Source organism: Leucoraja erinacea, chromosome 1, assembly GCF_028641065.1.
Source record: "Leucoraja erinacea ecotype New England chromosome 1, Leri_hhj_1, whole genome shotgun sequence".
Lineage (NCBI taxonomy): Eukaryota > Metazoa > Chordata > Chondrichthyes > Rajiformes > Rajidae > Leucoraja > Leucoraja erinaceus.
Genome location: NC_073377.1, coordinates 105,289,436 through 105,302,333, shown reverse-complemented (window position 1 = coordinate 105,302,333; position 12,898 = coordinate 105,289,436). Strand labels below are relative to the sequence as shown.

At 41.8% G+C, this 12,898-nt stretch overlaps 1 protein-coding gene across 1 annotated transcript in view; it reads left to right on the top strand.

Annotated features, from left to right (window-relative positions):
- The window catches only part of LOC129700315 (bifunctional heparan sulfate N-deacetylase/N-sulfotransferase 4-like), a 146,872-nt gene that overhangs the window by 108,433 nt on the left and 25,541 nt on the right, over positions 1 to 12,898 (top strand). Inside the window, exon 7 of the mRNA XM_055640697.1 lies at positions 4,506 to 4,629. Coding sequence (XP_055496672.1) covers positions 4,506 to 4,629 — 124 coding nt within the window. The remainder of the gene's footprint in view (positions 1 to 4,505; positions 4,630 to 12,898) is intronic.

Here is a 12,898-nt window from a genome sequence, read left to right as displayed (position 1 = left end):
TAATTTTATTCATATGAGCTATTGTCACATTCTATAAGTTGCATGGAGAACAATTAAACATTCAAAGGGTCCTGACCAGAAACGTTACCTGTGCATTGTCTTCAGGGATGCTGCCTGATCCACTGAGTTAGTCCAGCGCTCTGTTTCTTTTTTTAAAACATTGAAACTGTTGCATTAAGTTCATTGAAATGAAACATTGATCAGAAGATCAGAATTAGTAATATCATGCTTATGTTCTTTAGGCATTAATCTGAGACCGAATAAACCATCACCTGGTTTGATGATATTTTGAGAGATGCAGAGCCATAAGCATGAAGGGCCAGGTGAATTGTCACAAAAGTTTCCCATAACTTTGGCTAAAGTGTTGGGGAATCATTTGGGCAAAGCCACAACAGTACTTACACATTTTCCAGAATTTCTGCGCCTCTCCCATCATAATATTGATGATGATTGGGTGGATCCCTTCGAACTTCACATCTTCGAAGTAAACGAGTTTCAGCAGACTCCACAAATATGTCCTCCTCGCTCAGGGAACGTCATATTTCCATCTGAAGATCATGGGTCAGATCTTCTGTTGCTGTGAAACCACTGGCCACCTGCCCTGAGCCATTGCTGTTTCAGCAATGCCGTCAGCACGATGTTCCACTGGGAAACTAGCTCCCAGAATGTCGGTGTGCCCCAGGGCATCAGACCATACAGTTAGCCAGCATTCAGAATAGCTTTAACAGCTGGTGAGTCTCTGCCCTCTGACTCACAGGTTGCCAAAGCTGCCGGTGTGGTCTCACTCAGGATTCAGTCACACTCAGGATGAACTGTATAAAACAAAATACTGTTCAAAATCTATCATCCTTTAGAATGCATATCCTTACACTAAGAATTGCTGTAAGTCGTTGAATCTAATCTAATTAAATAATGAAAATGCAATCATTGTCCTTTATCTGGGGAGCTGATGTGTTCTGTTTATTCGAATGAGAAGTCCCATGCTGGAACAAGGTTTAACCCGGGACAGCCTGAAGAAAATTGCTCTGCCCCATTGGAGTTCATGAAGGGTATAGAATGCGACCACACATTCAAGCTGCACTTACACTGTAAATGGTACCTTGCTTTAGAACATCTGGGTAAATTGCAGCAGAGATGCTGCCACAGTGGGATGACTATCTCACCCTACATTGCATTTTATGTGAATAAAGTTCATTGTTGAAATAGATAGACTCCCCTTGTATTTTAGAAACTTGCACCATGGGTTGGGGGTGGTGCTGAATATCTGACTAAAGGATGCCACAATCTCAACATCAGAAAGTAGGACAAGGGGCAGTTCACAGAATTATTTCCACTCTTGCCTCGAGCTACCTCAGTTTCTGCAATCCAGGGCTAATTAATTCTTCGAGGGAGTCCATATAAAGCCACGTCTCCTTGGAACTCTCCAGAGGAGATTGTTGGCATGTATGGTGGTACATGAAATCTCAATCAAAGGAAACTAGCAAAAACATAATCTGTTTCAAGAGGGAACTTTGGATAGGCACTTGTCAACGAATTGGCTCCATTTTAATTAGATGTACACCAAGGTAATCCTGTGGATGAGTAGTTATGAAGGTCTTTCCAGCGCAATCTGTCATTAATGTAGATAATCAAAGCAATGGATTGGACAGTTTTAGTGGAAATATTTCCCACAGTTCTTGAAAGCTTCATCCTATCCCATCAATATTTGCACTATGTACATATTAAATGGCATAATTTACAAACTCTCAGATCCACATTTAATCAGGAGCCCAAGGTACACTCATCCACAGAACCATTTGATTGACTTCAGTAGAATATAATATGAGTGAAAAATTAAGCTGTCAGTTTGAAATTGTGAATGTTCTCCCAAAGTTTAGACAGTTGGCATCAGGATGGGTTCCCATGATCCCATGGATCAGTACTTCCAGCTAGACCTGTCCATAGCTGCATTTCCCCAGAGCGATTGTTGTGGCATTGCAATTTGCCCAGTACATATGTTTTCAGTCTTTTAACTTTTTTTCAAATGTTTAGTTTTTTATATTTTTTATTTTTTACAACATGTGCCAAGATATTCTGATTGTATATGTCAAAGACAATCACATACATTTACAACACTGAAAACGATGTCAGCCAGTACTTCGCAGGATTGGGTCAAAGCCATTCCATCAGCGCAGCTGGCTGCTTGTGCTCAGGCAGCAGAATCCCTACGTTTCCCTGTAATCTCCAGGGCCTGATCTGATATATCCGAGGACATTGTCGGAAACCAGAGAGGAAATTGCAGGAGAGGAAGTCGTCCTTAAATACAGAAGACTGGAGGGTGGCAAATGTTGTATCTCTTTTCAAGAAGGACGGCAGGGAAAATGTTGGCAACTATAGGCCGGTGAGCTTAACATCTGTAGCTGGTAAGTTACTGGAGAGTACTCTGAGAGATAGGATATACAGACATTTGGATGGGCAAGGGCTGATTAGGGATAGTCAGCATGATTTTGTACGTGGGATGTCATGTTTCACAAATCTGATCAATTTTTTTTGAAGACGTGACCAAAAAGGTTGATGAGGGCAGAGCTGTAGATGTTGTGTATGTCGACTTTAGTAAGGCGTTCGACACGGTTACGCATGGTAGGCTGCTCTGGAAGGCATGGGATCTAAGGAGAGATAGCTGAATGGATAGCAAATTGGCTCCATGGATGGAAGCAAAGGGTAATGGTGGAAATTTGCTTCTCAGACTGGATACCCTGTGACTAGTGGTGTGCCTCAGGGTTCAGTGCTGGGCCTGTTACTGTTTGTCATCTACATCAATGATTTGGATGAGAACATACAGGGCAAGATTAGCAAGTTTGCTGATGATACAAATGTTAGTGGTTTTGCAGGTAGTGAAGATGGTTGTGAACGATTGCAGAAGGATCTGGATCGATTGGCCAGGTGGGTGGAGGAATGGTTGATGGAATTGAATACAGAGAAGTGTGAGGTGTTGCATTTTGGGATGTCGAACAAGGGCAGGACCTACACAGTAAATGGTAGGCCTTTGGGTAGTGTTGTAGAGCAAAGGGATCTAGGAGTACCGGTGCATGGTTCCTTGAAGGTTGAGTTGCAGGTAGATAAGGTGGTCAAAAAGACTTTGGCACTTTGGCACATCAGTCAGAGTATTGCGTATAGAAGTTGGGAGGTCATGCTGCAGTTGTATAAGACATTGGTGCGACCGCATTTAGAATATTGTGTTCAATTCTGGGCACCATGTCATAGGAAATATATTGTCAATCTTGAAAGGGTTCAGAAAGGATTTACAAGGATATTGCCAGGACAAGAGGGTGTGAACTATAGGGAAAGGTTGAGTACGCTGGGTCTCTATTCCATGGAGTGCAGGAGGATGAGGGGAGATCTTATAGAGGTATAGAAAATCAGGTGAGGAATAGATTGGGTCTTTTGCCCATAGTAGAGGAATCGAGGACCAGAGGACAGAGGTTCAAGGTGAAGGGGAAAAGATTTAATCAGAATCTGAGGGGTAAGTTTTTCATACAAAGGGTGGTGGGTGTATCAAACAAGCTGCCTGAGGAAGTAGTTGAGGCTTGGATTAACCCTTTGTTTAAGAAACAGTTAGACAGGTATATGGATAGGACAGGTTTGGAGGGATATGCACCAAGCGCAGGCAAGTGGGACTAGTCTAGCTGGGACATTGTTGGCTGGTGTAGGTGAGTTGGGCGAAGGGCCTGTTTCCACGCTGTATCACTCTATGACTATTGATGCATCAGAAACCAGTCTCCTAGCAGAGGTCAGCATCCTGGTCCAGGCACTGGTTACTGGTGACCTCAAGGGAGCCCAAGACCTGACTCAACCAGTGGTCCATATTTTTCAATTATCCACAGCATTTATTTATCAAATTAAATATTTTCCCGTAGTTTTTTTTTCTATAATATTGATTATGCTGACCACTATCAACAAATATGCAATACATTTGTATTCAGCAAGTATCTTATTTCCAAACAATATCAGATGCACAGTTCTGGATGGTGCTCAAATAATGCTCGAAATATTCTCTATATTTACCTAAAAATGACTGAGTACAATATAAAGGACTAAATAAAACATTAACAATGACACACAGCTAAGGTTATTCTGTTTGGAGTACTAAACGTAATTGCTGTAAATGGTTGTCTGAAATGTTCAATTTTGTTAAAATGCAACTGGCTACTAATAGCCATTCACTCACAATGTTGAATACATTAGCACTGCCAGTAGTAATCTGTAATAGTAAATATGTATTCTAATTATTCACTGGGAATTGTTCTGTGTTGTTCCAGCAACCATGAAGTAAAAATGGTGATAATTGACTTATGCTAATATTCAGTAATTGTTGTGTTCTAATTAAATAATCCAGCATTTCACAGACCGATGCGTTTTTTCAAGGGCTTTATAGAAGGAAGCTCTGCTGATTAACAAGTCGTGGAAAGCAGGTGGCAATTTCTACAGTATACACCAATAAGTTTGCTGATATTTTCTGTTCCCAGGCACCACTGCTTTGTACCTGTTCCTAATTATGCATCCAGCCATCACCAGTAACTTCCCCAACCCAAAGACCTTTGAAGAAGTGCAGTTCTTCAATGGGAATGCTTATCACAAGGGAATTGACTGGTAAGATAGATCAAGCAAAGAGATTTTTTTTCATGAACATTAAAGTCTTTATTTGACAAACGGGCTCAATGCACATCATCTGCAGCGAAGTTAATTACTGGCTTTGAAAGGGTGAGATTGAGCTTGCATGATGATTAAATGCTTCTGCAGATTCCAAAGATTGTTAGATAATTTTGAATGGGGCAATAACATATAAAATTGTTATGGAGATCTGCAATAACATTAGAAACCAATGTTAAGTGAAACATTGACTGGTTATTAGGGCCTGCACCATGTGTTTGGGCTGTCAAAACTTTCATCGTTACTTAGAACCAAAGAGTTATACAGCACAGAAACAGACCCTTTGACTCAACTCATCCATGCCCCCATTCATGTTAGTTTCTTTTTCCCTCGTTTGGCCAAATCACTCGAAATCTTTCCTAATCATGTGCCTGTCAGAAACAAGCCATGGGCCTGTTTACATACTACATGACTCCCTGATTATCTCCCATGACCCAGGTCACCCTACTCCTTTCCCCACCACTGCATGCTCATCCACCATCCCCGAATCCCATGTTTCCCTTTTATTTCCCTTCTTTCCACTCCATCTTGTCGAGTCCCAGCCACATCCACCACCCTGGCTTTACATTTCACTCTTTGTCTTCTTTCCTTATCTAATACCTTTTAGTCTCCTTTTCATCTCTAGTCTTTATCATTTACTCCTCCAATCTGCCAATTAAACCTCAACTTTATCAAACTATCACTTGCCACACTTTGTCCCATCCCCACCTCTCTTTTCCAGCATTCTCTCCCGCTCCATCAGTCTGAAGAAAGAGCATGACCTAAACACTGATCTAAATCATCATCTGTCCTATCCCTCCACTGATGCTGCCTGACCAGCTGAGTTTTTCCAGTAGTATGTTTTGACCAAGATGTCGGTATTCCCTTTAAGCACACCAAGTTCCCTGGAAAATGTTTACATTGCTGAGTCATATCTGAAAAATTATATTGACTTCAAAGTGTTTGGGAGTTTTAGTAAACATAACATTTAATAGTTCATAACATATTGTAGTCTGCCATCACCAGTGTTCTAGATTAACAGTGTTTTCCATTCCTTGTTACTCCCCTCATGTGATGAGACCAGTATAGACACATCCACAAAAGTGACCACATTCCCAGGCTTAACCAGCTGTTAAAGATTGAATGAATATTTATGTTTCTGACATTTCAAAACTATTAGAAATATTCAATATGTGAGATTTGTTTTAATTTTATAACTAATCTCGTTCATGTTATAACAGTTCCATTAGTTTGTCAGGTGTTACATGGCACAGGGTTGTTTCAGCAGATTTTGAAGCCCAAGTTCCTTAGCTTTCTAATCAGCTGCTGAACTCCATGTGAGCAAATTTCAATAGTTACAATCTGTTGTTTTTCGCTTATTATTTTGTGACGACCAGCAAAGTACAGATTATTTGTATTCCTTGTGCAAGTTCACTGTCAGGGTATGGAATTCTCAAGTTTATACCAGGTGGAGTCCATTTCAGGAAACCTCAAGCATGCAGTCTTTGAATTTTCATCCGCTAAAATGAATATGGTGCACAACCAGTTTCCCATAGTCAAAAATATTAATTACAGAACAGTGGGATAGAGAAAAATAATGAACAAAATTATGGTGTGAAGATCAATTCCAAAGTAGGCAACTGAAGATAGCGTATTAATAATTATCGTGGAACGGTCAAAAGCCAAATATTCAAACCATCATTAGTGAATACAATCCTGCATTTGCCATATTGATGCACTTACAGATATCCTGAATATTCAGAAAAAAATAGTGATTTTGATTCAAATATAAAAAGGATCAAACTAACATCACTTTCCCTGAGAAATGTTAAGGGCTGGGAAATGTTGCAGATGATTAAGATGTGTTCAAATTAATTAACTTTGACTGTGATCTCAGAACTAAGGCTACACTAAAACTAACCATCCTTCAACTTTGTCAAGATCATGTGAAAAAATCCTTTTCAGGTAGCAGAAAAAAATATCATGGCCGGATTAAACTATTCTGCAACATTTTACCCTTTAAAAAAAAACAATTATCTGTTCCAAATGGGATTTATGGCTGCAGGGATAAGAACAGAGATAATCAGATATTATCTGGAACAATGTGGTTTCTCTGTATCCGTGACCAAGTTTGTAAATGACAAAGCTGAAATGGAAATGTGGTCATTTATTTTGAGTGCATTGAACAATTTTCCTGTCTGTTTTGTCAACAAAAAACAGATACGGTAAATTCTAAAACTATATGTTTGGCAGTGTATCCATTATATCCATTCAATGGCAGTGTGTCCATTCTTACACTCTTATGAATATTGCAGTAATATGTCTGGCTGTCTATATCTTGAATCTAATTTTAAGCATAAAGTAGTTATTCCTTAAAGTGAGTTTTTGTTACATTCCATGGTGGTTCTCCCTGATTATCCTTCACACCTTTGAGAGAAGATGTATAGAAATCCCAGAGGAATGATGTAGATCCCATTTCATAGAATTATAGCACAGAAGGAGACTTCTTGTAAGTACAATTTAGTTACTGCGTCCTTTTCCCTCTCCCCCATTTTCCTCAAAGCTACAATAAAATCTGCTCCCACAAACCTTTTTAGGCTTGCCATTCTTTTAATTTGCTCATTTGTAAGGATCGCTCCTGAGTCTACTTCGGGTCATTCATTCTGCTTGCAAGTGTTTCCCAAGCCTATCCAATGGCGTTGAGGTCAAGAAGTTCATTGGATTGGCCACCTTCAGCCCTAACCATCAACTTTGTGCTCTTCTCATTTGAAATGAATGATATACAGCAATGTAGGCAATCGGTTGTATAATACTCCTGACTCCTTATTTGCTTTCTTTTCAGTAGATCTTATCCTGCTGCACGATGAGGCCAGCAGGAGGCCACACTTGCACTGACTAGGTACTGGTTCTCATCTGGCATCTTGAAGTCAGCTCACATCCAACAGAGTCAGCTCACATCCAACATTGTGGTTTTCAAAAAAATGGAGTTGGATAGATACTTAATGGGAAATAAAAACAATCAAAGCTACAGGGAAGAAGCAAAGGGCCTGTCCCACTTGGGCGACCTAATCCGCGAGTTCTGGCGAGTTTGCCCTCGACTTATACTCGCAGCATGGTCGACACGAGGTCGTAGGAGGTCTTCGTAACTCTCCTTCATGCTCGAGAGTGGTCTCCGCGTACTCGAGGCCTCAGCTAGGTCGCGCCGTTTTTTTCAATATGTTAAAAAATGCCCGCGAGTATAAAAGGTCGCCATGGAAAAAAATCGATACTTTTTTTACTCGTAGGTTTAGTTGTAGTAGGTTGTAGTAGGTCGGCATGTTGGTCGTAGGTAATCGAGGGTAGTCGAAGGTAGTCGTAGATAGTCTTCATCATAGTCGAAGGGAGGTTGAAGAAGATCGAAGGAGGTCGTCTTCACTCTCCACTATTCAGTGTTCAATTTTCCTGGTTAGTCGTAGCTAGTCTTCAACATAATCGAAGGAGGTCAAAGGAGTTTTTCTACATAGTCGAAGGAGGTCTTCAACATGTCATTTATTCAAACTCTTCTAAACTCGCCAATTAGGTCACCCAAGTGGGACAGCCCCTTAACTGAATTGTCCTTCTGTGCTACATCAATACCATGAAATGGGATCTACATCATTCCCATGGGATTTCTATTCACATTCTCTCGAATGTGTGAAGGATGATCAGGGAGAGCCACTGTGGAGTGTAACAGGGACTCACTTCAAGGAATAACCTCTTTTTGCTTAAAATTACATTACAGACACAAACAGCCATCAGACATATTGCTGTAATATTCATTCGTATAGGAATGGATACACTGCCATAAAAGAAATACCATAGATACATTGCCAAACAAAGAGCCATAGAATTTAATGTATCTATTTGAGCAAGACACCAGCAGCATCTTAATGGAGCATATAGAAGTAAAACAGAGGCCCAATTCAATAGCCACAAATATCCACCACATCTCCAGCAGTGCATAGGCAACTGTTATACCAGCCCTGTATCAATCTTCCTCTCACTGCAATGAAACATCCCTCTTCATCCCATGGAATTTGGTTTTAACCAACCCAGACATTGTGAGAAGAATGTAAAACTGCCAGTAATTACATGAATAGAAGTGAAAATAATTTAGTTCTGATTTGCACGTGTTGATGAAACTTCCCATTTGTTACTGGCAGCATTCTGGTGAACCCAAGGGCATGGTGTCCGGAGCTATCCATAGCTATAAATATTTACAGTGTAGGACACTCCTTCCATTGACCTCATCGTTTCTGATGTAAGAGGACATGCATTGAATGAACAAAGTTTTCACCGATTCCAAACCCCAACACAAACTGGCCATCGGGGCTAAATTCTGGCCATCTGTCTCCCGCTGGAATATTCCTCTGAAAATGTGCTCTTAGCTGGTTTCTGGTACTAAGGAAATTCAGGAACACTTCTTGCAAGGATGCCATCCCCTACTCTCAATTTCTCTGTCTCTGCCCACAATACCTTTACTACTCCATTCCCCAATGGGAAGACCTCAGGCCCTCTGGTCCTTCCTTGAACAGAGACCCCTCAATTGCCCTCGACCAACACTCTCGTCCACCTGGTTGAACTTGTCCTCACCCTCAACAACTTGTCTTTTGACACAGGTATAACTATGGGCACGCACATGGCCCGGTATCAATCTTCCTCTCATGCTTGCCTTTTTGTTGGTTATGTCGCAGTCTTTGTTCGTAACATACACTGGCACCATCCTCCAACTCTTTCTCTGCCTTATCGACAACTGCATTGGGGCTGCCTGCACCCGTACAGAACTCGTTGATTTATTTAACCTCACAATTAAGTTCCACCATGCACTTAAATTCACTTGAACTATCATTGACACCTTCCATCCCCTTCTCAATCTCTCTGTCCCCATCACAGGTGTCAGACTTTCCACTGATGTTTATCGTAAACTCACTGACATTCAGTTATTTGGACTACAGCTCCTCCCATCTTGCCTCTTGCGAAAACGCTATCCCATACTCAATTTCTCCATCTCCACCGCATCTGCTCTCGAGATGAGGCTTTCCACTCAAGGACATCCGAGATGTCCTCTTTCTTCAGTAAACATGTTTTCCCCCAACAGTTGTGGAGGAAACCCTCAACCACGTCTCCTCTGTGTCTGATTGATCTGCTCTCCCCCCCCCCCCCCCCCCCCCCCCCCCCCCCCCATCTCATATGGAACAAGCTCCCCTGGTTGTTACCTTTAACCCCACATCAACCTCCGCATCCAACACATCATTCTCTGACATTTCCACCACCTACATGATCGCCCACTAATCACACCTTTCCCCTTTCCATAGAGATCACTTCCACTGCAACTCCTTGTTTTGTTAATTTTCTTCCCACCCAAACCACCCAGAGCCCCCAGTAGCCCTTGCAGGTGAGGCAAATGTTCACATGCACCTTCTCTGACCTAATTTACTGTATTTGGTGCTTTTGTGGTGATCTTTGCATCAGTGAGACCAAGCATACACTAATTGATCGTTTAACTTAACACTTCGGCTTGGTCCACCAATTCCTGATGCATCTCCTGGTTGTTAACCATTTTAACTCTTCCAATTCCTATACCGATCTTTCTGTACTGACCCTTCATTGCCAGACTGTGGCCACATACAAACTAAAGGAATAGCACCTCATATTCCGCTTGGTATAAACATTTAATTCCCCAATTTTAGGTAACAACCTGCCCTCCCCACCCCCACTTTTTGTTCTTGTTTTCTCCTGCCTTGCCGAAACCACCCCAGCGTGCGCCCATTTCTCCTAATATCGTGCCCCCATTCCCCCCCCCCCCCCCCCCCCTCTCACCCAACCTCTTTGTAGCTGTATCCCACCTTCTGGCTTTACCTTTTGCTCCTCCTCTCTCCTTGACTCATTGCTGTCTTGGCTCCTTTTGGGCCCCTTTTGTCACACTTTGTCTCTCATTCATCTCTGTCCATTGTCCACCCATCTGCCAAACAAGCCCCTCACCTATATTCACCTGTATCTACCTGTCACATGCCAGACTTTATCCACCCCCCCCCCCCCCCCCCCCCCACCCCCCCCACACACACACACACACACACACACACACACACACACACACACACACACACACACACACACACACACACACACACACACACACACACACACACACACACACACACACACACACACACACACACACACACACACACACACACAAACCGCTTTTCATCCTTCATCCCCCCACAACAATGTCTGACGAAGGATTCTGACCCGAAACGCCCATGTCCTTCAGAAATTCTGCTGACCCATTGCATTACTCCAGCACCTTGTGTTCTGCACAGATTCCAGCATCTGCAGTTCCTTGTGTCTCCAAATTCAGAATAATATTGTCTCAAAGCATTTTGCCAGTTGGTGACTTACTGTCAAACTTATTGTTATTCTATCTTTCCGATAAGGAGTGACAATCTCACATTGGTTCTCTTCAGAACAGCATCAATAGATATCATGATCTGCTTACTCACTGACTCTCAGAAAAATAAATCTAATTGCTTTGTATCAAATTCTCAGTCAGACTTCCAGTTAAACAACATGTCAGAAAAATAGATCAGTCTATTATCAAAAAAACACTACATTTTCTGTTCATAGCAAAAACACCAAATAATGAAAGGCCTAATTAGAGTGGATGTGGAGAGGATGTTTCCAGTGGTGGGAAATCCTCGGACTGGAGGGCAGCCTCAGAGTAAATGTTCACCTTTAAAATGGAGATGAGAAGTAATTTATTTAGCAGAGGTTAGTGAATCTGTGGAATTAATTGCCACAGATGGGTGTGGAGGCCAAGTCAACGGGTCTTTTTAAAACAGAGATTAAGGGACTTCCGGTGGCGTCATGGAGTAGGAAGCAGGTGGCCGCTTTAGCTCCGCTCCTGAAAATGCGCTAAAAAGCGCTAGAAATCCTGAAAAGAAAAACGGGACCGATTTAAAAACACTCACCGGGAGATACCTGACGTCGCGTAAATGACGTCATCAGAAATGGCCGCAAACTGACGGGGACACCGGTATTTTTAAATGCAAAAACGGAATTTACCGATGCTGCCCCAGACAAGACCACTAACCAGACTGCGGGTCACTCAAGAGTTGGAGAAAATAACACCTCAAACAACACCTGAAGAATCTGAGGAGGAAACTGGAGGACAAAGATTTATTGCTGCTATGGAAGGAAAAGTAAAAGAACAAGAACAATCTTTAAGAGAAGTTGTGGCAAAGGACTTTGGTGAGATTTTGAATAAGGAGCTTTCCAAGCTGTCTACTCAGCAGGGAAAGTTAGAAACAAGAATGGATGCCGGGAACAATGATATTTGTGATAGAATTGGTATTCTACAGGATCGTATTGAAGAAGTAGATACCGATTTAAGAGAAGAAATTAAACGGGTTGAAGAAGGTTTCAGTAAAAAGCTGGAGCCCGTTCTCCTTACAACAGAACAAAACAATGCTATCTGGAAACTACAACCATGGACATGTCTGAAGCGATGCAAAGAATGAAAGAAGATCTAGACTGAGTTTCTGGGGAACTGGCCAGAATGACCGACAAATGCCTTGATCTCGAAGCCCGGTCCAGATGGCAAAACTTAAGAATTGTTGGAGTGAAAGAAGGGAAGGAACCTGGGATAGACCCTCAGGTTTTCACTGCCAACTTACTTCAACAAGTATTCAGTCTGTCTGAAAGACCCAAAGTAGATGCTGCGCATCGAGGTCAGAGAGCATACTCAGAGGTCGGAGCTCCACCAAGACAGATTATCCTGAAACTTAATGACATAGCAGTTCTTGAAGACATTATGAAGAAAGTGCCAATCGGAAAAAAACCTGATGTTCGAAGGAGAAAGTGTAAGATTCTTCAGAGATTGCCCGGCAGAGGTGGTGAAGAAACGTGCCCTTTTTACTAAGACCCGGCTGATTCTTAAAGGAATCCCAAACTGAGATATAGAATAATATATCCTGCCAAACTGAGGGTCACATATAATGACTCGGAGCGTTTCTTTACTGATCCAGAAGCAGCATTCAAATACGGTCAAGACTTAAAAAAAGGACACTAAAGGACAAGTAAAACGCTATGGCTTTGCTGGTTTCATGGATTAAACCACGTGTTTAATGTATACCTTTTATATATTTATAAGGGGTAGATTGAGAGAATATGCTTCTTTACATAAAAAGATATACAAAAGTTGCAGATGATG